Source organism: Panthera onca, chromosome C2 (genome assembly GCF_046562875.1).
Source record: "Panthera onca isolate mPanOnc1 chromosome C2, mPanOnc1 haplotype 2, whole genome shotgun sequence".
Lineage (NCBI taxonomy): Eukaryota > Metazoa > Chordata > Mammalia > Carnivora > Felidae > Panthera > Panthera onca.
In genome coordinates, this window is record NC_138347.1 from 112,932,847 (window position 1) to 112,959,944 (window position 27,098).

Below are 27,098 nucleotides of genomic sequence, written 5' to 3' on the forward strand. Positions count from 1 at the left end.
TGCAGTTTCTGACTCAGTGATTCTGGGATGGAGCCCGAGAATTCATATTTTTAACAAGGTCCCCGGTGTGACAATGATGTTGTTTGTCCCTGATATCCACTGCTCTAAGGTATTAATTTCAAATTCCCATCAAAAGCTTAAATACAGTGTAACTAGAGGGAGTGAAACATGGTCATTTTGGCTATATTAATTCAGTGTTTATGAGTCGAAATGTTGAGAGCCCTGTTTACAAGTGCAAGAGCTATTAAACAAGGTCTCAGTTGCTAGGGGCAATTCCTGGACAGTGGGGATGGGGGTGGAGATGACAGAGGGGAACACAATCCAAACAAATACAAATCAAACAATTGCATTGAACTGAAATCCAGTTCTCTGATAATCCTTTTCACAAGACAGGTTTCTCCAATTGGGCCGAACAGGAAATTCAAACTGCAGGTTATCACAGGTTTTCCTCACCAAGCAGAGATCCGAGAACAGCCCGTGGTAACTCAGCAAAGTCTGAAACCCAAAGGCCCGCCTGTCAACAGGTGAAAGCGGTCCGCTGAAACTGTCCTGACCACCAACTCCCCTGTGCCCGGGAATTCGAAATCAAGGAGGAAACGAGACAGAAGGAAACAGGCGTCCCGCGCTCCCTGAGAAATAAAGAGGAGCTTGGTGGTCGTTTATCTTCCGTGTGCCGCAAAGCCCCGGCGGAGTCCCCAAACACAGAAGTCAACGTCACCCCGGTCCCCGCCCCGCCTTCCCTCCTAGGCTCTGGGAGGTCCCGAGGCCCCACCCGGCGGCTGAGCTTGGGACATCGCTGGCGGCGTGAGCCCATTGGTCACCTGGGCATAGAGGTGAGCGGCTCCTCCAGTCCCTTCCTGGAAGGGGACCGGCGGGACGCCCGCGCGACCAGGGGCTTGGCGTGGGAACGCGGCGTGTCCCGCAGCTCGGGCGAGCGCCTGGGCAGGACGCACCGGAGAGCAAGGGACCATTAAGGCAAGAAGGAGAAAGTCACCTCTTTCGTGACTGGTGCCAGGCAAAAGACACAGAGCAAAGATTAATTCAGTTGGTGGCGACCCGTATTGTGAGCATCTATGACAGATTCGTCCAAAAACAGAGGAGAAACTCCTGGGACCTGGAGGCAAAATGGAGTGATAATAGTTACATTTAAATGACAACTTTAGAGAGACTTTAAAGCACATTGTTGAGGGAGGAGAAAGGAAATTGCAAAGCTTCCACTTTGTCTTTTGTTTCTGTAAAAATTGTACTACAGGAAACGCTTCTTTTGGGTTAACGTGGGCACGGGTTACAGTACGCTGAAGCCGTGGAAACCCTCCAGGTCTGTCTCCGGAGTATCATCACTGAGCTGCCAGACGCAAAGACTGAGCTGTTGGCTCATTTTGAGAGCAGAGAACATTTCCTCACTCAGTTTTGGATACACTTCATTTCCTGGTAAGATCTTCTTTCTCTGCCTGGGTCAGGAGAGGACTCAGAACCAGGAAAAGAAGAGCTCAGGTATTGTTAATTTCAATCTGTTTCCTTACATGCATTTTCAGGTTTAAGTTTTTGGGAATCCACTATGCACTTATCCTTTTAGAGTTGTGATTCTTTTAAATCGCTCTCATGTAGGTATTATCCAGAACTTCTGTTTTCTAGCTGAACAACAGAATTCCCTTCCATTTGTTTCTTTGCTTAACGAATGATAAGGTGGAAATGCTGTCTCCAATCATTTGTTTACTTAAAATGTTTGTAATCAGATGGTTCTAATGACAAAAGCAGTCATGTGATTAATCCTATATTAAATTTTACTTTGGGCTAAATTCTAATAATAATTCCATTATCTTTATCCATATGAAGATAAGCAGTCGGTTTTTTAGCATTGTTTATGGCTAAAGGATGGTTGCGGGTATAATCCAAAAGAAACCATTCTATCCCAAGGAATGCTGAGATTTATAAATTATGAAGGTCACTTTTCTTAGAAAAGCACAATGAAAATTTTATTGCAGCTCTTGTATAATAGGAGTTTCAGTAGAAAATAGGTTTGGAGCCCTGAGCTCGCCCCACGTGTGAGTAATACATGTCATTTTTCCAACAAGCCAAGGATATTTTTTTCCCTGATGATGCTTTCCCTACTCCCATGGCAGACAGAGAAGGGGGGAGGAGGAAGGGGAAAAGCGGGAAGGAGGGGGAGGAACAACCAAGGAAAGGTACACAGGGATGTTCTTGGCAAAGCAAAAGAAAGCAGCATCATGCCTTCCAGGGGTCATTGTGGCCCATTCCAGTGCAGGTGCAAGGCTCAAGTCCTCTGCTCTAGGAAGTTACTGTGGTCATGATCATTATATGGCAGGGAAGTGTGCAATGTGTCTTTTTTGGCAAGGACTAGAGGACGTGTTAGAGATTTATTCACCCATCCAGTGGATTATTACAACTCTTAAGATTGTTTTTGAAGAAGATTTAAGAAAGCAAAAAACAGACCTTATACATGCAGGGAATAAAATGTGTTAGGAAATTTAGTTTGATCATATATTCACACATATACACATATGTACACACACACAGAAGCATACACAACATATAAAAGCCCAGAAGGAATATAGCAAAATGTTAATGATTTTATCTGGGTGGTGGAAATGAGTAATTTTACTTTCTATTATTTACAGCTTCCAACCTTACTGTGACGCACACAGATTAGTTTTCTAATCAGTTTTTTAAAAGCTGGTCTAAAAAAAACTAATGTATAAACAGGAAACTAAGCCTTCTGTATTTCAGTTGTCATAATACTTTCATTATGGTCTCTTATTTTCTCTCTCTATTGAATCTCTAAATAATAGGGATTACTGCTTTTCATTAAGAAGTGAGAAGTTGTGAAGGAATTTTCACAACAATAAATATCCCACTTGATCACAAAGTTCCATGTGAGGCCAGCAGACACTATGGCTTTGTAAAGAGTAAGTTTTACCATGCAAGTTGGGAATGAAATTGGCCGCTTACAGCTCTTCAGAAAGCTCTCTCAGATTACCAGACTTACTGTGTGTGGTTGTACTGGAACTTTGCTCAAACCATACTTACAACTCTGAGGTGTGATTTTGTTTATTTTCAGGATGAAGGTGAAAGGCAAAGGAATCACCTACTTGTTGGTCTTGTTCTCCGTGCTCTGCCTGGCAGCCAGCCCCGGAGGCAAGGCCTGCCCTCGCCGCTGCGCCTGTTATGTGCCTACAGAGGTGCACTGCACGTTTCGGTACCTGACCTCCATCCCAGACAGCATCCCACCCAACGTGGAGCGTATCAATTTAGGGTGTGTGGGGGTCCTTGTCCTGTTCCCTTCTCTAGGAGAGATGACGTTGATGCTTTGAATCAAATCCTCAAACAAACTTTGTGATTGGTGGAGATTAACCAAAAAATTTTAATACTACTTCTCTTCTGAAATAAGCACAAGAAGATCTTAAGTTTGTTAGGGGCAATAGGAAAAATTTTTGTGGTAAACTTTTACTTGGAGGAACCTGAAATCACTCTTAGTAGAATGGGAGGCCCATGATTATAGAAACGCTTCATTCTGACTACATTTTTGCTGGCAAATAGCTTGTTAACTTTTAGAGTGGACATCTATCAGAAGGAAACAATCTATATAAAGGATACATATGAAAAGTTGGATAGATCCTTTTGTAAGGTCCTTGGACTTCTTTTCATACAAACTGAAACTGTTTAAAAAGCTTTTTAAAATGTAAGTCTAATTAAATCAGCTAAAAGGTAACTCTATTTTAGAGGTTTATGAAAAACTGTGTGTGTGTGTGTGAGTGAGTGAGGGGGAGAGAGGAGTGCACATGTAGTCAGATGTAACATCATTTATTTGACAATAGTGAGCTCCTACTATGTGCCAATCACAGTGGATGATGCCAGGGACACAACAATGAACAAGACCTATTATTCACTTCTAGAAGCCATAGTTACAGAGAGAAGACAGATGCACCTGAGTACAATTCAATAAGAGCTGTAATAGAGCATACAAAGTACCCTGGGAATGGTCACTAATATGATAGCTGTTATCAGGTCACTCAGTTCTTGTCCCAGATGCACCAAAGAATTAGAGATCAGAGACCAGAATGGAGAGATAGAGTTTATTGAGTAGATGAATATAGTACACTTTGAAGAGTGAAATTGGGCCACTGCCCAGCAAGTGAGCCAATGGCCCTAGGAGCTCTAACTGCATCCTTTTAAGCCTGTTTTCTACATATGTAAATTTGGATTTTGATTGACATTTTTGATTGGCAGCTGGTGGTTATATAATGTTTTGGCTTCTGTGCATGTGCCTACCCATGATGCATTCTGTTATAATTATATTTATTTATATGTTGTATATTTAGGAGTTTTTAATCAGCTTTTGCTGTGACCTTAAGGGCAAATTGCATCTTTTTTGTGCATCCTCAGGTCTTGTAAGCCCCCTTGTGGCTTTTGAGCCAGCTTTGTGGATTGGCCTTTTCTGTTTTGTTAGCCTCTAGAGGTGTCCCTGAAGGTGTGGCTGTTAACCCTCCAGGGTGGCTCCAAGAGTGTGGCCAGCATCTGCTTTATCCCTCCTCCCTCATGCCTAACTGCCTAACACTTCCTCCCCCCCCCACCGGCCCCCAAGTGATTAGATCCCAATTCATTGGAAATTGGGGCAATGACTGCTATGGCTTCTTCAGACTGTTATGGAGGGTATTGCAAAGATTTTGGGAGTCCATCATTACTTGCTGACTATCGACAAAAGAAGGCGGTGGTGACTGGTGGTGTTCGTCCAAGGGACTTCTGAAAAAGAAAGAGTTTGTAGGTGTCTAAAGGTTGATATCTTTGGTTGAGGACCATTTGGAAATTGATGGCCTGTAACCTGGAGGAACAAAGATACCAATATATTGATTAGTTGTGACCCAAAGAGTCCCTAGGGAGTCTCTGGAACAAGGGGCATAAAGGGAGTAAGGGTGTAATTGTAAACAGTTGTGGACAGATCATCCAAGAAGAAAGGTGCTCCCTCGGTATGGAAATTTTTAAGGTGGAGAAGAAAGTAAAGGGTTTGTAGGAGAAATGATTCCATAGTGGGGGGAAAAAGACAACTAAGTTGTAAAAAGGAAAAGATGGCTATGGCAGGCCCTGTTCCTAATGGGATGACACAGAAAAAGACAGAAGACTTATGTGCCATGAGTAATCTTTTTGAAAAGCATCTTTTAGAAGAGGTTCACAGGAGTAGGCATCCATGGTGTTGGCCAGGGGCTGATGCCATGGTTTGACTCTGGAGTGATGGGTCTAGCTAGGGATTCCTGGTACCGTGATGGTTGTAGGGAAAGACAAAAGAGCCCAGAAAGGCCCTTTCCAAGTAGATTCTAGCTAGGATTTAGGGGAGCCATCTTCCAGACTTTCATTAGAACCTGATCACAGTTCATATAGAGGAGGTGACTCTTGTTTGGTAGTGGAAACTGTTAGGGCATATTCCTTCAAAGCCTGTTGAACTTTGCATATGGAGACCTAATATGAGTTTGTATCCCTAGAGTCTTTGGATCTACCAAGAAGTCTGTAGGTAGGAAAGGTGGCCAATAAGGGACCTAGAAAGGACTTAAACCCAGGGCCTCCTTGGGCCTATATGACTACAGAGAAGAGCAATGGCAAGGCTTCTTTCCAGTTTAGTAATGTTTCTTGTGTGAGCTTTTTAATAGTACCTTTTAGGTATTGGTTAGCCCTTTCCACCTCCCCAGAAGGCTCTGGCCTTCAAGCACAGTGGAGGTGGTATTTCATACCCAGTTCTTTGGAGACAGATTGAACTATGGTGGCCACAAAGAGGTGACTTTCAGAGGCCAAATGAGGGGATGATTTCATGTAGAAGTTTGTTGACTACCTCAGTTGCTCTTTCAGTCTGTGTGGGGTATGATTCTATCTACGCTGTGAAAGTGTCAACAAACATGAAGAGGTATTTGTATCCTCTGCAGGGTGGCATCTGAATAAAATCCATCTGCCAGCCTTCCCCATGGTAGGATCCATGCCTCTGTATTGTTGGATTAAGTCCAATGGATGCCTTCAGGGTTGTTCTATATGCAGGTGGGGCAAGAGGAAGTTATTTGTTGAACCACCTGGGAAAATCCTTTACCTTGGAATGTTCAGAAAATAAGAGTTTGTAAGACATCTGTCCTAAATGAGAGGAGTCATGAAGGGCCTTAAATAGTTTGCATTGAAGATTTTGAGGAATGACCAAGATTTCATCTAACAAATACCATCAACTGTTGTCTAGGGAAAATCCCTTTTCATTTGCCCTGGGTTTATCCTTTTCTGTATATTTGGACTGTGGTAGTGGCAGAGGGCCGGATATGCGGGCCCCCTGTAGAAGAGGCTCTTGTTGGCTGGCTGCTTGGTTGCCCTGTATTATTTCTGAATCTCCTTTTTGATGATCCTTGCATTCGACCACTGCCATTCCCTTGGGTCGGTATACAGCCTCAAGCATTCGGGTTATGTGGGTTTCATATTTGATGGGCATATTTTCAGAGGTGAGATATCCTCTTTCTGCTCAAATGGTGGTGTGGGTATGTAGGACTAAGAAGGCATATTTCAAGTCAGTGTAGATGGTAACTCTCTTATTTTTAGCCAGCTCTAGCGCTTTGGTAAGAGCAATGAGTTCAGCTTGTATCCTTACTATCTCCTGGCATTGAGCTAAGCACTCTTCATGTATTCATTCACTTAAACCTCATGACACCTTTTGAGTAGCATATATTATGTGTACTTTATAGATGAAGAAAGTGAGACACAGAAAGGTTATTAATTTTACCCAGGGTTGCACCACTACCAAATGCCTGAGTTCCTAATCATAGCCAAACTATTTGGCTTCAGAGCTCAGGTTTCTTAACTACTACTTTATAATAATAAATTCTATGTGGGAAAGTGAGGGGGACACACAAAACAATGGTCTGGGTCTTAACAGTAGTCACAAATAGAGAGGGGTGGAGTCAAGGGCATTCCAACCTGAAGGAACAGCATATGCATGAAAGTTTGAAAATGAGAAGAGATGTGGTGTGGAGAGTTTAACCACGGCTGCCGGGCCCAGGTAGAGGATAGACCTTCTGTGGTATCTGGTGAATTTCAATAATATTTCAAGCATATGACTGTCTCCTTAGAGCACAGGCTATAAAAAGGGAGGTAGTGGGTTTTGTGTGTGGATGTGCATGCATGCGCGCTTTTGCTTTGACATTTGAACTTCAGTTGACCAGCCTAGCTTATACCTGACATGTTTCTTTCAGGTACAACAGCTTGGTTAGGTTGACAGAAACGGATTTTTCTGGCCTGAACAAATTGGAATTGCTACTCCTGCACAGTAATGGCATCCATACAATCCCTGCTAAGACCTTCTCGGATCTGCAGGCCTTGCAGGTAAGACCAGTGAGGGGAAGGTGCAGGTTAATGAAGTGGGATGTACCCTTGAGAGCTGACCATTCCAGTGGAATCCAAAAATCATCATTCTGTGAGTTAGAAGGACATATCAAAGGAAGATGTCCAAGACTGATTTCTCTTTAAATGAAATGGTATGTGGAAATTAGAATAACAAGAAAATTCTGAGGCAAGTTTTCTCAGACCTCAGGCTAACAGGAAAAAAAACAAAACAAAACAAAACAAAAAAACGGTACCCAGGGATTATCACTACACCTTTAAAATTTAATCCAGAAAGGCAACTTCTAGTCATGTTCATCTGGGAATTGAATGTGGTTCGTAAAAATAATTGCTGTCTTAGAAGTTAGCTTTCTACACATCAATATACTTTTAAAATTTTTATTTACTTATTTGTACCTTGTCTTGTTCAAAAAATTTTGAGTAGTTAATGGGGACTTCTCAGAATGCATCAAATATTATAAGAATTATTATTCCAGTAAGTAAGAAAGTAAAGATAAAACAAATATAGGGATAAGAAAAGGGGGATTACGGGGAAAAGCATGTGTAAAGATCAGTATGTCTGCTATATAAGTAGGACTTAAAGCTTTTGAGAGGCTATCTCACCATTCAAGATGACTATTAACTTTTTAAAATATATTTTAAAAAACCTGTTCAGGAATAGTACAACCATTTCTGATTTATTCTTTCTTTGATAGATTTTTTTATCGATGTATATTTGATACACAATATTAGTTTCAGGTGTACAGCAAGAGTGCCTCAATATTAATCACATTAGGAAGTGATTACTATGACAAAGCTAGCTACCATTTGTCATGATACGAAGTTGTTAAAGTATTGTTAACTATATTCCCTATGCTATACCTCACATTCCCCATGACTTGTTTATTTTATAGCTAGCTGCAAGCTTATAACTTTCAATCTTTTTACCCTATTTTACCTACCCCCGATCCCTGTTGCCTTTGTGTCAGAGTTTGTATCTGTTTTGTTTTTGGGAATCCACAGATAAATGAAACTTGATGGTGTTTTCCTTTTTCTTTCACTTAGCATAATACCCTTTATTCCCGTCCATGTTATTGCAAATGGCAAGCTTTTATTCTTTTTTATGACCAAGTAATATTTGTGTGTGTGTGTGTGTGTGTGTGTGTGTGTGTGTGTGTCTACATACACATCCTCTTTATCCATTCATCTATTGATGGACACTTAGGTACCTTGCACATCTTGGCCTTTGTAAATAATGCTGCAGTAAACATTGGGGTGCATGTATCTTTTCTAATTAAGGTATTTATTTTGTTCAGATGAATACACAGAAGTGAAATTGCTGAATTGTATGGTAATTCTATTTTTAATTTCTTGAATAATTTTCATACTACTTTCCACAGTTGCTTTTTGTATTCCCACCAACAGTGCACAAGAGTTCCCTATTCTCTAACATCTTCACTCACACTTATTTCTTGTCTTTTTGATGTAGTCATTCTGACAGGTACTAGATGATATCTCATTGTGATTTTGATTTGCATTTCCTTGGTGGTTAGTGATGTAGTGTATCTTTTCATCTGTATATCTTCTTTGGAAAAATGTCTATTCAGATCCTCTGCCCATTTTTTAATTGGATTGTTTGTGTGTTGGGTTGTATGAGCTCTTTATATATTTTGGGTATTAACCCCTTATTGATTATGTCATTTGTAAATATCCTCTCCCTTTCCATAGGTTGCCTTTTCATATTATTCCTGGTTTATTTCACTGTGTAAAAGTTTTGTAGTTTGATGTAGTCTCATTTATTATTTTATTTTGTTCCCCTTGCCTGAGGAGACAAGTCAAAAAATAAATTGCTAGGACTAATGTCAAAGAGGTTATGATGTTTTCTTCTAGGAGTTTCATGGCATCCAGGTTTACATTAAAGTCTTTAATCCATTTTAGTTTATTTTTGTGTGTGGTATAGGAAGGTGGTCCAGTTTAATTCTTTGCAAGTAGTTGTCCAATTTTCCCAATGCCATTTATTTAAGAGACAGTATTTTTCCATTATATATTCTCGCCTTATTTGTTGAAGATTGATTGACAATACAAGTGGGGGTTTATTTCTAGACTGTCTATTTGCCTCACTGATGTGTGAAGTCAGCACCATACTGTTTACTATAGCTTTGTAGTATAGCTTGAAATCCAGGAGTGAAATCAACTTTATTCCTTCTCCAAATTGCTTTGGGGGGCACGTGAGTGGCTCAGTCGGTTAAGCGTCCAACTTCAGCTCAGGTCATGATCTCATAGTCTGAGTTTGAGCCCCGCATCGGGCTCTGTGCTGACAGTTCAGAGCCTGAAGTCTGCTTCTGATTCTGTGTCTCCCTCTCTCTCTCTGCCCCTCCCCTGCTCATACTCTTTCTCTCTCTGTCTCAAAAATAAATAAAAACATTTTAAAAAATTTAAAAAAATTGCTTTGGTTATTCAGGGTCTTTTGTGGTTCCAAACAAATTTTAGGATTATTTTTTCTAGTTCTTTGGAAAATGCATTGGTGTTTTGATAGGGACCTCAGTGAATCTGTAGATTGCTTTGAGTACTATAGACATCTTAACAATACTGATTCTTGCAGTCTGGGAGCATGGTATATATTTCCATTCATTTGTGTTGTCTTCAATTTTTTCATCAATGTCTTACAGCATTCAAAGTATACACATTACATGATGCCTCTTTGGTCAAATTCATTTCTAGGTATTAAAAATATTCATTGCAGTAAATATGAAGATCCAGTTGGCTTTATTAAATGATTTGTGAATTGGACAGCCTCTCATCTAGCAAGTAGAGGGGAGCTCTGAGTACTTGTACAAAATGGAAGGCTGAGGAGGAAGAGTGGGATGAGAAAGTTACTAGCAAAATAAAAAAGGATTAGCAGGCAAGATCACCTTCCCTAATGGGGAAGGACAGAGGGTCTTATTGCACAGATTACCTCATTGATCCTGATCAGAAAATTCTTGACTGACCCAGTTTAGATTACATTTCTTTAAACTGTAATTAGATTAGGTATTAAGCTTCAGTTCTATGACTTGGTCTGGCCCAAGTGACACCATTTCAGACCTGTGGTTTTCTTTTTAACAATCCCACCCTCTTTTGATCATGCTCTCAGTTTAACTAGAGATGTGATCAGAATTTGAGGCACTAGGACAACTCACAGCTACCACTCCATACTTCTCACAGCTTGTGTGTGTGTGTGTGTGTGTGTGTGTGTTGTATTCATGGGTCAGAATGTTTTTTGCTTAACCTCTGTGATATTCACATGTTATAACTTGAGGTTTGCAATTTTTAAGTTGGTTATCCCCTTTGCTCCTTTTCTGATGTTCCAGTCTTAAGGAGATCATTTGCTTGGCAGTTAGCAGTTTACACGCATTTAAGATTTTTTTTTTTTTTAGGTTTTTGTTTTAATCATCTGGTGCTCATTAAGGCAAGTGCACTCCTTAATCCCCATTACCAATTTCACTCCCCCCCCCCCCCCACTTCTCCTCTGGTAACTGAGTTTGTTCTGTATAGTTGTTTGGTTTGTCTCTCTTTTTTTCTTCCCTTTGATTGTTTGTTTTGTTTCTTAAATTCCACACATGAGTGAAATCATATGGTATTTGTCTTTAGCTGACTTATACCACTTAGCATTATACTCTCTAGCTCCATCCACGTTGTTGCATATGGCAAGATTTCATTCTTTTTTATGACGCAGTAATATTATGTTTTATACATATACCACATCTTCTTTCTTTCATCAATCACTGGATACTTGGGTTGCCTTCATATCTTAGCTGTTGTAAATAAGGCTGCTATAAACATGGGGGTGCATGTGTTTGTTTGAATTAATGTTTTTGTATTCTTTGGGTTAATATCCAGTAGGGCAATTGCTGGATTGTAAGGTAGTTCTATTTTTAACTTTTTGAGTAACCTCCATACTGTTTTCCAGAGTGGCTGCACCACTTTGCATTCCCACCAACAGTGCAAGAGGGTTACTTTTTCTCCACATCCTCGCCAATACCTGTTGTTTCTTGTGTTGTTGATTTTAGCCATTCTGATGAGTGTGAGGTGGTATCTCATGTTAGTTTTGATTTACAGTGCCCTAATGATAAATGATGTTGAGCATCTTTTCATGTATCTGTTGATCATCTGCATATTTTCTTTAGAGAAGTGTCTGTTCCTGTCTTCTGCCCATGTTTTAATTGGATTATTTGGTTTTTGGGTGTTGAGTTTTATAAGTCCTATATATATTTTGGTACTAACCTTTTATGGGATATATCACTTGGAAATATCTTCTCCCATGCCATAAGTTGCCTTTTAATTTTGCTGTTTGTTTCGCTGTGCAGAATTTTTTATTTTGATGTAGTCCCAATAGTTCATTTTTGCTTTTGTTTCCCTTCAGAGGACCTATCTACAAACAAGTTGCTATGGTTGATGCCAGAGAAATTATTGCTGTGCTCTCTACTAGAATTTTTATGGTTTCAGGTCTCCCACTTAGGTCTTTAATCTATTTTGAATTTATTTTTGTATATGGTATAAGAAAGTGGTCCAGTTTCATTTTTTTGCACATGGTCATCCAGTTTTCCCACACCATTTGTTGAGGAGATTATCCTTTTCCCATTGGATATTCTTTACTGCTTTGTTGAAAATTATTTGACCATATAATTATGGGCTTATTTCCTATTCTTTTCCATTGATCGATGTGGCTGTTCTTTTGCCAGTACCATACTGTTTTTATTGCTACAACTTTCTTGAATTCCAGAATTGTGATGCTTCCAGCTTTGCTTTTCTTTTTCAAGATTGCTTTGGCTATTTGAGGTCTTTTGTGGTTCCATTCAAATTTTGATTGTTTGTTCTAGTTCTGTAAAAAAAAGAAAGAAAAAAAAAGCTGTTAGTATTTTCATAAGGATTGCATAAAATGTGTAGATTGCTTTGGGCAATATGGTCATTCTAACATTTGTTCTTTCAAACCACAAGCACGGAATGTCTTTGCACTTTTTTGTGTCCCCTTCCATGTTTTCATTAGTGTTTTATTGTTTTCAGAGTTCAGGTCTTTGATTTCTTCTGTTAGGTTTATTTCTAGCTATCTTACTGTTTTGGGTACAATTGTAAAGGGATTGTTTTCTTAATTTCTCTTCTGCTTCATTGCAGGTTTATAGAAAGGCAACAGATTTATGTATACTGATTTTGTATCCTGCAGCTTTACTGAATTTGTTTATCTAGCAGTTCTATGGTGGAGTCTCTTCTGGTTTTCTATACAGAGTACTATGTCATCTGCAAATAATAAAAATTGCCTTACCAATTTGGATGTCTTTTATTTCTTTTTGTTGTCTGATTGCTGTGGCTAGGATTTCCAGTACTGTGTTGAATAACAGCGGTGAGACTAGACATCCATGTCTTGTTTCTGACCTTAGAGGAAAGGCTGTCAGTTTCCCCCCATTGAGGAAAATGTTGGCTGTGGGTTTTTCATATATGGCCTTTACTATGTTGAAGTATGCTCCTTATAAACCTACCTTTGTAGTGGGTTTTTATCATGAATGCACGTTGTACTTTGTCAAATGCTTTTTCTGCATCTGTTAAAATGATCCAATGGTTTTTATCATTTCTCTTGCTGATGTGATATATCATGTTGATTGATTTGCAAATACTGATTCACTCTCGGAACCCAGGAGTAAATCCCACTTGATCAAGGTGAAATTTTTTTATATATATTTTTAATGTTTACTTTTGAGAGAGAAAGAGACAGAGTGTGAGCAGGGGAGGGTCAGAGAGAGAGGGAGACAGAATCTGAGGCAGGCTCCAGGCTCTGAGCTGTCAGCACAAAGCCTGACACAAGGCTCAAACTCACAAACTGTGAGATCATGCCCTGGGCTGAAGTCAGATGCTTAACCGACTGAGGCAACCAAGAGCCCCAAGGTGAACTGTTTTTAATGTATTGTTGGATTTGGTTTGCTAGTAGTGAGGCTTTTTGCATCTATGTTTATGAGAGATACTGGCCTGTAGTTCTCTTTTTTTGTGGTGTATTCATCTGGTTTTGGATCCGGGTAATGGTGGTCTCATGGGATTAATTTGGAAGTTTTCCTTCCTTTTCTATTTCTTGGGATCGTTTGAGAAGAGTAGTTATTAACTCTTCTTTAAATGTTTGGTAGAATTCTCCTGTGAAGCCATCTGGTCCCGGACTTTTGTTTGTTGGGAGTTTTTTGATTACTGATTTAATTGCTTTGCTGGTTATCAGTCTGTTCAAGTGTCCTTTGTTGTCTTGGTTCAATTTTTGGTAGATTCTTTGTTGCTAGGAACTCATTTCCTTTAGGTTGTCTGGTTCTATGTTTCTAGGAATTTATCGATTTCTTCTAGGTTGTCCAATTTGTTGACATACAGTTTTTTGTAATATTCTTTTATGTTTGTATCTCTATGGTGTTGTTATTTTTTCCTCTCTCATTTGTGATTGTATCTATTTGGGTCCTTTTCTCTTTTTGATAAGTCCGGCTAGAGGCTTATCAATTTTACTGATTTTTTTTTCAAAGAACCAGCTCCTGGTTTAATTGTATCTGTTCTATTGTTTTTTTAGTTCCTATATCATTTATTTCTGCTATAATCTTAATTACTACCTTTCTTCTGTTGGTGTTCAGTTTTGTTTTTTGTTCTTTTTCTAGCTCCTTTAGGTGTAATGTTAGGTTTTTGAGATTTTTCTTCTTGAATGTTGCCTGTATTGCTGTAAACTTGCATCTCAGAAATGTGTTGGCTGCATCCCAAAGGTTTTAGACCGTTTTTTTTTTCATTTGTTTCCCTGTATCTTTTTATTCTTTGATTTCTCGGTTAACCCATTCATTGTTTAGTAGCATGTTATTTAACCTCCACGTTTTATGTTCTTTCCAGATTTTTTCTTGTGGTTGACTTCTACTTCCATAGCATTGTGGTCACAAAAGATGCATGGTATGACTTCATTCTTTTTGTATCTGTTGAGGTCCTTTTGTGGCCTAATATATGTTCTGTTCTGGAGAATGTTCCATGTGTACTTGAAAAGAATGTGTATTCTGCTGTTTTAAGATGGAACATTCTGAATATATGTGTTAAATCTTATCTGTTCCAGTATGTAATTCAAAGCATTGTTTCCTTTGAATTTTCAGTTTAGATCTGTCCACTGATGTAAGCAGGGTGTTAAAGTCCTCAATTATTACTGTATCATTATAGATTCCTTTGTTATTAACTGTTTGATGTATTTGAGTGCTTTCATGTTGGGTGCATACATATTTACAATTGTTATATCTTCTTGTCGGGTTGTTCCCTTTATTATTATATAGTATCCTTCTTCATCTCTTTTGAAAGTATTTGTTTTAAAATCTAGTTTGTCTGATATAAGTATTGCTACTCTGGCTTTCTTTTGACATCCTTTTGCATGAAAAATGTTTCTCCATCCCCTCACTTTCAATCTGCAGGTATCTGCAGGTCCAAAATGAGTCTCTTGTAGGCAGTATATAGATGGGTCCTGTTTTTATATCCATTCTGTCACACTATGTCTTTTGACTGGAGCATTTAGTCCATTTACATTCAGAGTAATTATTGATATATATTTTTGCCATCTTATTACTTATTTTGTGGCTGTTTCTGAAGACTTTCTCTGATCCTTTCTTGCTGTTTCATGGTTTCCTTGTTTTCTTTAGTGATATTTTTGGACATCTTTCTCTTGATTCTTAGCATAATTATTAGTGGTTCCTTTTTATTTGCGGTTACCATTAAGTTTGTATATAAGATCTTCTGCATATAGCATTCTATATTAAGCTGATGGTCATTTAAGTTTGACATTCTTTACTCCTCCCCACATTTTACATATATGGTATCATATTTTATATCCTTTTATTTTGTGAGTTTTTTCATGTGTCATGTGTTTTTTATATATATAAATAATCATTTTTACTGCTTTTGTGTTTCCTACCTTCATACTGTCATCTTTGGTCTTTTCTGAACACTGAGAGAGTCCCTTTAATATTTCTTTCAGGGCTAGTTTAGTTCATGACTAAAGTTTCCTTTAGTTTTTGTTGGGGAAACTTTTTATCTCTCCTTCCGTTCTGAATGATAGCTTTGCTGGATAGAGTATTCTTAGCTGTGTGTTTTTCCCATTCATCAGCACTTTGAATATATCATGACATTCCTTTCTGGCATGGAAATTTTCTGATGAAAAATCCTCTGATCATTTTATGGGAGGGATCCTTTGTATGTAACTGTCTTCTTTTGTCTTGCTGCTTTAATTTTTTTTTCTTTATCACTATATTTTGCCATTTTAATTGCAATACATATTAGTATGGATCTGCTTTTGTTGATTTTATTGGGGGCTCCCTTTGCTTCCTGGATCTGGGTATCTGTTTCCTTTCCTAGATTAGGGAAGTTTTCAGCTATTATTTCTTCAAACAAATTCTCTGCCCCCTTTTCTCTCTCTCCTTCTTCTGGGACTCCTGTAATATGTATGTTAATAGATTTTATGTAGTCACTGAGTTCCCCCAAGTCTATTCTCATTTTGCATAAATCTTGTTTCTCTCTTTTGTTTAGCTTGATTACTTGCCATTACTGTCTTCTAGGCCGTTAATTTGTTCCTCTGCTTCTTCCAGCGTGCTGTTCATTGCATCAAGCATGTTTCTCATTTTATTGAGCCCTTAATCTGTGCTGTCACTCCTTATCTCTGGGTTCATGGTTTCACTGATGTCCTCCACTCTTTTCTCCAGTCCAGTGGGAATCCTTAGGATCATTGCTTTAAATTCTCTATTAGGCATGTTACTTATATCTGTTTGGCTTAGATCTCTGGCAGTAGCCTTGTCCTGTTCTTTCATTTGGGACAGATTCCTCTGTCTTCTCATTGTGTCTGTGTGTTTGTACCTGTTTCTGTATATTAGGAAAGTCAGCTACATCTCCTGTTCTTGAGGGTAATGGCTTTATGAAGAAGAATTCCTGTAGTGCCCTGCAGTATAGTGCCCCCCGTTCCAAAGGCCTGCGACTTCTGCAAGTGTCTCTAATGTGTGCTGCATGAGATTTGCTACTGTGGCCTGGCTGCTTTATTCTTTAGGCCAGTTGTCTGCAGAGGCTCTGTTTGTTGTTGGCAGTGTTTGGTCCCTATCTTGAATGTAGTGTGTTTTAACTATGCTCTGATTTGTTTGTAAAATGAGGTCTGCTGATACCACCACCAGAACCAAAGTTAAAGAAAACTCCCAGATCAGGAGCCATGATTTTGGCCGGAGCTTGGGCTGGTCTTTTGGGGGAGGGAGCCACTGCACTGGGACTGAGGCAAGCTTTACTGGGAAAGGCAGTTCTTCTGGAGCACAGGGGGTTAGAGCTTGATGTAAGCAAGTTAGATAGTGAGTGTGGGCGCTACATAGGCTCCCACGGGTGGCTCTGTCCTTACGCTGAGCGGAGCGGGGTGGGGGGGTGAGGAATGGTACATGCCAGTTCCTTTGTCTCTGGAGGAGTCTCTGTGTGAACACTGCACCTCTGGGACATGCTCCAAGATGGGCAACTAATTTCCTTACTGTGTGTCCTAGTTACTCTTTAGATTGTTGTTTCTATAGTGTATATCTGTGGGCTGTTTGCCCTGCCTTCTTGCCAAGTGCACCCCCGATGCCCTCTAAGCTCTTCCAGAGCACTCCATACTCTCCAAGCTCTTCCAGCCCCAGTGGTTGCAAGAACACATGAAATTCATGCCGTCTCACTTTCTAAGCCAATTGCTATGGGGATTCATTTCCCTCATGCATTCCCCTGTGTGTTTGTCTGTCTTTTGCTCTTCTCTGCAACTGCAGCTCCCTTTCCACAGCAGGAGCCACAAATGCATTTCTCTCCCAAACTGTATCTCCACACTTCCTGCCTCCTTTGATGTGGCCTCTTCTCTGCCTTCAGTGATGGAGTTTGTTCTGCTGGTCTTCAGATGGATTTCTGGGGTTTTTAGGATGATTGGATAGTCATCTAGTTTTGTGTAATGAGGTGAGCCTAGGCTCTTCCTACTCCACTGCTCTCTCTCCCTTGCATATAAATGAATTTAAATTAAGAGGGTGTAATATACCAGGGAGATTATAACTATAAGCAGGATAATTTCCAAGGTTTAGAGTGCACTTCAGAGTCATGGTCCCCAAGACTCAAATCAACCAAAATCAAATAGGTCAAATAAAGACCCCCATTGAAGTAATTACCCTTTTAAGCCAAATGGCATGGTTAGTGATTTTATGTAATTGAGTTTCACCTTCCCCCAGAAGTGTAGCAGGTGGTGTTGGCCACAGCACAAATATCTCCTTGCTCTGGTACAAGATAGTCAAGGGCTAGCCTATTATCAAGAACTGTGTTGGCCAGAGCATCTAAGGATCTTTTTTTGGGTAGCTATTGTCTTAGCCATGGGATCTGCCATATCTTCATGAGTTAAAAAGAAGTTCCTGATCATACTTTCATTTATTTTCACTCTGAACCAGGAAAGTATGGCCTTGCCAAAGGAAGCAATTCCTGAATCATGAATGCCTCCTGGTGGGTCTTTTTCGAACTCACTAAATACAGAAGAGTTAACTTATGAAGTATCTTAATTGTGTGTGGAAAGTTAGGGGCACAGGTGAATAACCTAAAAGGCATTACCCAGCTGTGTGCCAGCCATCTAGACATTTGTAGATCCAAGAAGAATGATAAACATCACAAAGACAAATCTTGTTGGCACACAGATCATTACCATTAGGGAGGTGCTATTAATGGATTAGTTTACCAGGACTGCTGTATTTACTGGTTCAAGCCAAGGGTCAGTCAGGTGTTCAGTGCATATGGTAAAGGAATCTCTAAGCCTGAAATATAGTGTTGTTCTAAATGGCTTGCAAAAATGGGTGCTGCTGGTAAGTTCTCTTAGTAAGTGGGGACAGATCTGATTTAGATAATCATAGGAATACGGGGGTGAAAATATACTAAGATTTACTTAGGCATTTGAGTTCAGATGGGTAAGTTCAGTTATCATTGGAGAAAGGTAAAAAGGCACTGGATATTCTGGCCATAAAATTTTACCTTAGTAAGAGACTTCTAAGGGAGTGGGGGTGTTGATTGCAGTCTGCAGTGACATTGGGAATAGGACAGGAATTGGTTAAAGGAGCACAAGAGATCTTCAGCCTCATGGGTAGATCAAAATCTTTAATGACAAATTCAGCAGTCTGAAAGCTTACTTCCCTTAGCAATGGCCTTGGAGATATTGATAATGGCATTATCTTTCCAGCCCAATACCAGAATAAAGAAAAGGAAAAGAAGGAGAGGTGTTCCTTGTTTAAAGTATCAAATTTTGATCTGTCATGTTGGACAGAAGCCATCTACCTCAGTATCAGCTACTTCCCTTCCTTATCAATTTGATTCAGAGTCCTCCAGCATCTATATAGGACCAGATGTCAGGTGTTGCTTTCTTAAGCTGTGAGTGAGATCTATATCCAATCCCTGGAAATTTTGTAGCAATGCCAGATTAGAAACACTTGGTAAGGTCCCTTCCAATGGATCCCAAGAAGCATCTTCTTATATTGTTTCAAAATACCTGATCACCAGGCTCCAAATTGCGACCAACAGGGACCTGTGAATTGAGATCTGGGAAGACTTTTTTAACCTGTTGATGATAGACTTGAGCATAAGACATTAGAGATTTACAGTGGCTAGTCCTACTAGCATGAGATGATAAGGATAATCAGAAAGTTGTATGACAATAGGCATTAGTCTCCTTGTGACTGTCTTGTATGGAATGGGTTTGTTTCCCAAAGGGGATATTGCAAACAGTAAGCAAGGCCAAAAGCAATACCTTAGGCCACAGAAGTCTAGTAGTTTCAGCAATTTAGAGAGTTTAAATTTGAGGATACCATTAGTTCTTTCAACCTTGCCTGATGATTGAAGGTGATGAGAGCAATGGTAATTCCAGGAAGTTTTGCAAGGTTTTTGTTGAGGCACATATGATTTGCCTGGTGAGGTCGGTGCCCTGATCACTGGGGATCATGGAAGGTACATCAATGGGAAACATATTGTTGAATAGTTTATTTGCTACCAAATAAGGCATCAGCCTGTGACAAGGGAAAGCTCCAAGCCATTCAGAAAACACACCTATGATAACAAGAACATATCAATAACTCATACTAAGTGGCAGTTGTGTAAAGTGCCACTGCAGGTAGGAGTGTCCAGAAGGAAGTCTGAAGATTCTGGGAACAACAAATTTTATCCAGGATTACAGGTCAGATTACTTTTTAGCAGGTCAGGCACTGGTAAACAGTCAATAAAATTGCAAAGACAATCTCCATCAATATCTATTCATAATTAAAGTCATTTCAAATGCATTATGGTGGGTTAAGGAAGGCTAAACATATGGAAAAAAAGGGTTAATCAGGGAGGCAGGAAGTACTAAGGGGCTGTCTTGGGTTTCCCATAGCCCCAAATGTTCATTTAAGTTACAGCCATTATTTACCCACCTTCATTTCTCTGATTTGGAAGTACACTGTTGCTTTGTTACAAGGACATCAGGATGGTGAAAATCTGGCAATAAGGGATCATTTTATGCAGAAGCAGAATGGACTCCATCTATATGTGTCATAATGTTGCAAATACAATAGAGAAGGCTTCATATTACTTATTTGACAAAGCTTTCCATGAAATTTACAAATCAAATAAGCCTAATTAGTTCAACAAATCCTTGGGAATATTCCAAGTCAAAAAGACTTCATTTAGAAACTTCATTTAAATTTGATTTGGGGAAGTTTGTTAAATAAACCTGTGTTTATTAAATATTAAGCCTGTGTTTGCTAAATAAACCTGTGTGTGTATATATGTGTGTGTGTGTGTGTGTGTTTTAAAGCATTTGCTCAAATAAAATCACAGATCATTACATTATGAAACTTTACCTTTTAAGAATAAGGACACTTTGACAATCTGTTAGCAAAAGCAGACTAAAACTCCAAGAAAACTTCTTTTAAAAGAGAGAAAACCAGGGACACCTGGGTGGCTCAGTTAACTCAGACTCTTGATTTCAGCTCAGGTCATGGTCTTATGGATCTGAGATGGAGCCTCATGTCAGGCTCTGCACTAACAACACAGAGCCTGCTTGGGATTCTGTCTCCCTCTCTCTCAGCCCCACTCCTGTTCTCTCTCTCTCTCTCTCAAAATAAATAAACATTAAAAAACCAGAAAACCAAATTCTAATTTTGCACCAACTCATTTTTAATATTAAAACTTATTTTTAGGGGAGCCTGTGTGGCTCAGTCAGTTGAGTGTCTAACTCTTGATTTCGGGTCAGGTCATGATCTCATGGTTCTTGAGATCAAGCCCCACACTGGGCTTCATGCTGAATGTGGAGCCTGCTTCAGATTCTCTCTTGTTCTCTCTCCCTCCCTCTCCCTCTCATTCTCTCTCTCTCTCCCTCTCATTCTCTCTCTCTCTCTCTCTCTCTCTCTGGTTCTCTCTCTCTCTCTATCTCTCTCTCTCTTTCGCCCTCTGTTCCTCTCCGCTGCTTGCTTGTGCTCTCTCTCTTAAAAAATAAAACTCAATTTAAGTTCATTTAAATTTTTTTTTTAATTTTACTTATTTTTTAAAATTTACATCCAAATTAGTTAGCATATAGTGCAACAGTGATTTCAGGAATAGGTTCCTTATATATATACCACATCTTCTTTATCCATTTATCCATTGATGGACATTGGGCTCTTTCCATATTTTGGCTATTGTTGATAGTGCAGCTGTAAACGTGGGGGTGCAAGTGTCCCTTCGAAACAGCACACCTGTATCCCGTGGAAAAATGCCTACTAGTGCAATTGCTGGGTCATAGGATAGTTCTATTTTTAGTTTTTTAAGGAACCTCCATAGCATTTTCCAGAGTGGCTGCACCAGCTTGCATTGCCACCAACAATGCAAAAGAGATCCTCCTTCTCCTCATCCTCACCAACATCTGTTGTTGCCTGAGTTGTTAATGTTAGCCATTCTGACAGGTGGAAGGTGGTATCTCATTGTGGTTTTTGATTTGTATTTCCCTGATGATGACACATTTTTTCATGTGTCAGTTGGCCATCTGTATGTCTTTGGAGAAGTGTCTATTCATATCCTTTGCCCATTTCTTCACTGGATTATTTGTTTTTTGGATGTTGAGTTTGGTCAGTTCTTTATAGATTTTGGATACTAACCCTTTGTCTGATAGGTCATTTGTAAATATCTTCTCCCATTCTGTCGGTTGCCTTTTAGTTTTGTTGATTATTTCCTTCACTGTGCAGAAGCTTTTTTTTGATGAGGTCCCAATAGTTCATTTTTGCTTTTGTTTCCCTTGCCTCTGGAGATATGTTGAGTAAGAAGTTGCTGCAAGCAACATCAAAGAGGTTTTAGCCTGCTTTCTCCTCAAGGGTTCTGATGGCTTCCTGTCTTACATTTAGGTCTTGCATCTATTTTGGGTTTATTTTTGTATATGGTGTAAGAAAGTGGTCCAAGTTCATTCTTCTGTATGTCGCTGTCCAGTTTTCCCAGTCCCACTTGCTGAAGAGACTGTCTTTATTCCATTGGATATTCTTTTTGGCTTTGTCAAAGATAAGTTGGCCATACATTTGTGGGTCCGTTTCTGGGTTCTCTATTCAGTTCCATTGATCTGAGTGTCTGTTCTTGTGCTAATACCATACTCTCTTGATGATTACAGCTTTGTAGTATAACTTGAAGTTTGGGATTGTGATGCCTCCAGCTTTGGTTTTCTTTTTCAAGATTGCTTTGGCTATTAAAGGTCTTTTCTGGTTCCATACAAATTTTAGGATTATTTGTTCTAGCTCTGTGAAGAATGCTGGTGTGATTTTGAAGGGATTGCATTGAATATGTAGATTGCTTTGGTTAGTATCAACATTTTAACAATATTTGTTCTTCCTATCCAGGAGCATGGAATCTTTTTCCATTTTTTTTTTTTTTTGTGTCTTCTTCAATTTCTTTCATAAGCTTTCTATAGTTTTCAGCATATAGATTTTTCTCATCTTTGGTTAGATTTATTCCTAGGTATTTTATGGTTTTTTGTGCAACTGTAAATGGGATCGATTCCTTGATTTCTCTTTCTGTCGCTTCATTGTTGGTGTATAAGAATGCAACCGATTTCTGTGCGTTGATTTTATATCCTGCAACTTTGCTGAATTAATGAATCAATTCTAGCAGTTTTTTCATGGAATCTTTTGGGTTTTCCATATACAGTATCATGTCATCTACGAAGAGTGAGAGTTTGACCTGGTCCTGGACAATTTGGATGTCTTTTATTTATTTGTGTTGTCTGATTACAGAGGCTAAGACTTCCAATACTATGTTGAATAACAGTGGCGAGAATGGACATCCCTGTCTTGTTCCTGACCTCATGGGAAAGCTCTCAGTTTTTCCGCATTGAGGACGATATTAGAGTTGGGTCGTTCATATATGGCTTTTATGATCTGGAGGTATGCTTCTTCTATCCCTACTTTCTTGCGGGTTTTTATGAAGAAAGGATGCTGTATTTTATCAAATGCTTTCTCTGCATCTATTGAGAGGATCATATGGTTCTTGTCCTTTCTTTTATTGATGTGATGAATCACGTTAATTGTTTTGCAGATATTGAACCAGCCCTGCATCCCAGGTATAAATCCCACTTGGTTGTGGTGAATAACTTTTTTAATGTATTGTTGGAGCTGGTTGGCTAATATCTTGTTGAGGATTTTTTTGCATCCATGTTCATCAGGGAAATTGGTCTATAGTTTCCTTTTTAGTGGGGATTCTGTCTGGTTTTGGAATCAAGGTAATTATGGCTTCATAGAAAGAGTTTGGAAGTTTTCCTTCCGTTTCTATTTTGAGAAAAGCTTCAAGAGAATAGGTGTTAACTCTTCCTTAAATGTTTGGTAGAATTCCCCTGGAAAGCTATCTGGCCCTGGACTCTTGTTTTTTGGCAGATTTTTGATTACTAATTTGACTTCCTTACTGGTGATAGGTCTGTTCAAATTTTCCATTTCTTCCTGTTTCAGTTTTGGTAGTGTATACGTTTCTAGGAATTTGTCCATTTCTTCCAGATGGCCCATTTTATTTTTCATAAAATTGCTCATACTATTCTCTTATTATTGTTTTTATTTCTGCTGTGTTGGTTGTGATCTCTCCTCTTTCATTCTGTACTTATTTGAGTCCTTTCCTTTTTCTTTTTGTTCATACTGGCTAGTGGTCTATCAATTTTGTTAATTTTTTCAAAGAACCAGCTTCTGGTTTCATTGATCTGTTCTACTGTTTTGGTTTGGTTTGGTTTGGTTTGGTTTTGATAGCATTAATTTCTGCTCTAATCTTTATTATTTCCTGTCTTCTGCTGGTTTTGGATTTTATTTGCTGTTCTTTTTCCAGGTCCCTGAGGCATAAGGTTAGATCTTTCTTCCTACTTTCGGAAAGCCTGGACTTCTATATACTTTCCTCTTATGACCACCTTTGCTACATCCCAGAGGTTTTGGGTTGTGGTGTTATCATTTCATTGGCTTCCATATACTTTTTAATTTCCTCTTTAACTTCTTGGTTAGCCCATTCATGCTTTAGTAGGATGTTCTTCAGTCTCCAAGTATTTGTTACCTTTCCAAATTTTTTCTTGTGGTTGATTTTGAGTTTCATAGTGTTGTGGTCTGAAAATATGCACAGTATGATCTCAATCTTTTCATAATTACATACAGATGATTTGTGTCCCAGTATATGGTCTATTCTGGAGAACGTTCCGTGTGCACTAGAGAAGAATGTATATTCTGCTGCTTTAGGATGAAATGTTCTGAATATACCTGTTAAGTCCATCTGGTCCAGTGTGTCATTCAAAGCCATTGTTTCCTAGTTGATTTTTTGAATAGATGATCTGTCCATTGCTGTGAGTGGGGTGTGGAATTCTCCTACTATTATGGCATTACTATTGATGAGTTTATGTTTGTGATTAATTGATTTATATATTTGGGTGCTTTCACATTTGGTGCATAAATGTTTACAATTGTTAGGTCTTCTTGGTGGATAGACCCCTTGATTATGATATAACGCCCCTCTGCATCTCTTGATATAGTCTTTATTTCAAAGTCTAGATTGTCTGATAAAGTATGGCTACTCTGGCTTTCTTTTGTTGATGATTAGCATGATAGATGGTTCACCATCCCCTTATTTTCAATCTGAAGGTGTCGTTAGGTCTAAAGTGGGTCTCTTGTAAACAGCAAACAGATGGATCTTGTTTCCTTATCCATACTGTTACCCTATGTCTTTTGAAAGATATGAATTTATGGCCGTTATGATGCTTGTAGAAGTTGGAGTTTTTTGGTGGTGTTCTCTGGTCCTTTCTAATCTTTGTTACTTTTGGTATTTACATATATATAAAAGTCCCCCTTAAAATTTGTTGCAGGGCTGCTTTAATGGTCACAAACTCCTTTAATTTTTGTCTGGGAAACTTTTTCTCTCTCCTATTTTGAATGACAGCCTACTGGATAAAGAATTCTTGGCTGCATATTTTTCTGATTTAGCACACTGAATATATCCTGCCACTCCTTTCTGGCCTGCCAAGTTTCTGTGGATAGGTCTGCTGCAAACCTGATCTGTCTTCCCTTGTAGGTTAAGACTTTTTTTTCCCTTGCTGCTTTCATGATTCTCTCCTTGCCTTAGTATTTTGTGTACTTGACTATGATATGCCTTGTTGATGGTCGGTTTTTGGTGAATCTAATGGGGGTCCTCTGTGCTTCCTGGATTTTGATGTCTGTGTCTTTCCCCAGGTTAGGAAAGTTTTCCACTAAGATTTGCTCACATAACCCTTCTACCCCTATTTCTCCCTCATCCTCTTCTGGGACCCTTATGATTCTGATGTTGTTCCTTTTTAGTGAGTCACTGATTTCTCTAATTCTTAAATTGTGCTCTTTTGCCTTAATCTCCCTCTTTTTTTCTGTTTCATTATTCTCTGTAAGTTTGTCCTCTATATTGCTGATTCTTTGTTCTGCCTTATCCATCCTTGCTGCTGCATCCATCCGTGATTGCAGCTCAGTTACAGCATTTTAAATTTCATTCAGAATATTTTTTATTTCTTTTATCTCTGCAGAAAGGGGTTCTAATCTATTTACTACTGCAGCTAGTATTCTTACTATCATGATTCTAAATTCTGGTTCAGACATCTTGCTTGTATCTGTGTTGGTTAAATCCCTGGCTGTCATTTCTTCATGCTCTTTCTTTTGGGGTGAATTCCTTCATTTTGTCATTTTGAAGGGAGAAAAAGAATTAATGAGGTAGAAAAATGAAAATTAAAAAAAATAAAATTAAAAAAATATTAAAATTAAAAAATTAACACACACACACACAAATCCAGTAAATGATGCTAGATACTAGGGGTGTTTTGGTCTGGGTGTTGAAAGTGGTTTGACAGATTAGAGGAAAAAATGGGGGGAAGGAAATTGTTTGGGAATTTGAAAAAATACACTAAAGTAGACTAAAATGAGATGATGGGAGTGAAATAGAACTTGAAAAAATGTACACAAAAGAATATAGTAGAAAAAATTAAAAATATTTTAATAAAAATTAAAAATAAAAATGATTTTTTTCATTTTCTGTATTCAAGAAAAATGAAAAAGAATAAAGAGTTTAAAAAAAGAAAAAAGAAATCGTATGAAAATTTGAAAAATGAACACACTGTAGTAGATGAAAATTAAATGACGGAAGTGAAATAGAATTTGAAAAAATTTACATAAAAGCAAACAATATAGTAAAAAAATAAAAATATTTTAGTAGACATTGAAAGTAAAAATGAAGTTTTTCTCTTTCTGCATTCAAGGAAAAAAAGAAAAAAGAGAAAAAAAGAGATAAAAAAAGAAATAATTTGAAAATTTGAAAAGGTGAATACACTAAGTAGACTAAAATAAAATGATAGAAGTAAATAGAATTTGAAAAACTTACACAAAAGTAAAAAATATAGTAATAAAAATTAGATATTTTTAATAAAACTTGAAAATAAAAATGAATTTTCTCTTTCTGTATTCAAGAAAAAGAAGTGTAAAAGGGAAAAACAAGACAGAAAATTGAATAGATGGACCTGCTAACAGATTGAAGTAGGACTGAAATTACTTCGTTTTCCCCTAGAAGTCAGACTAGCACTTTATAGTCCATAAACTAAGCAGGAAGTGAGACATGTTTTTGAAGAGTGAAGTTGGCCCAGTTGGGTGGGGCTCAGTGTAACGGCTCCACTCTTCACTAGATGGTGCTGCTAGCCTAGTGGGGTGGAGAGTTGTGGCACTCGTAGGTGCATATGCGCATGCATGGGAGCAGTGAAAATGGTGCCACCCAGATACCCTGTCTCTAGTTTTGGAACTCTGTTCTCCCAGATCATCAATTGCTCACCTCTCCTCAGTCTCTTCAGCTTTCATCCACTCCCCGCTCCATGACCAGGCCCCAGGCAGTACCTCTCTCCCGAGTTTTCTCTCAGATGTGGCTGTTTTCCCCCACCCCTTACTTCTGAAGGACTTCAGCTTTGACCCGTTCCACCCCTCTGCAGGAGGGTCTCACCGAACAATGGACGAATGAGCAATGGCCAAATGTCGGCTGCACCCAGGAATGCTTGCTGGACCCTGCTGCTGCTGGTGCCCCGAGACTCCAGCTAGGTGCCAGCCCGCCCCAGAAAAAGTTCACGAGATAGTGTAGCAGTAGCGTTTCAGGGATTATAGAAAATCACAACACACATCTGGCAACAGGCTTCATCCTTAACGACCTTGTTCCAGCACCAGCCAATGTGGCCGGTTTCTGGGGTCTGCTGGGACCAG

General features: G+C 38.9%; 1 protein-coding gene across 2 annotated transcripts in view; it reads left to right on the forward strand.

The window, feature by feature from the left end:
• Positions 1 to 403: 403 nt before the first annotated feature.
• IGSF10 (immunoglobulin superfamily member 10) overlaps positions 404 to 27,098 on the forward strand; it is a 75,731-nt gene continuing 49,036 nt past the window's right edge. The window contains exons 1-3 of one of the 2 annotated variants that reach the window (XM_060638951.3): positions 404 to 1,494; positions 3,080 to 3,274; positions 7,230 to 7,359. In XM_060638951.3, the coding sequence (XP_060494934.3) occupies positions 3,081 to 3,274; positions 7,230 to 7,359 (324 nt within the window). In that variant the 5' untranslated portion in view covers positions 404 to 1,494; position 3,080. Of the gene's footprint in view, positions 1,495 to 3,079; positions 3,275 to 7,229; positions 7,360 to 27,098 lie in introns of those variants that run through there. The other variant, XM_060638953.3, reaches the window with a different exon arrangement.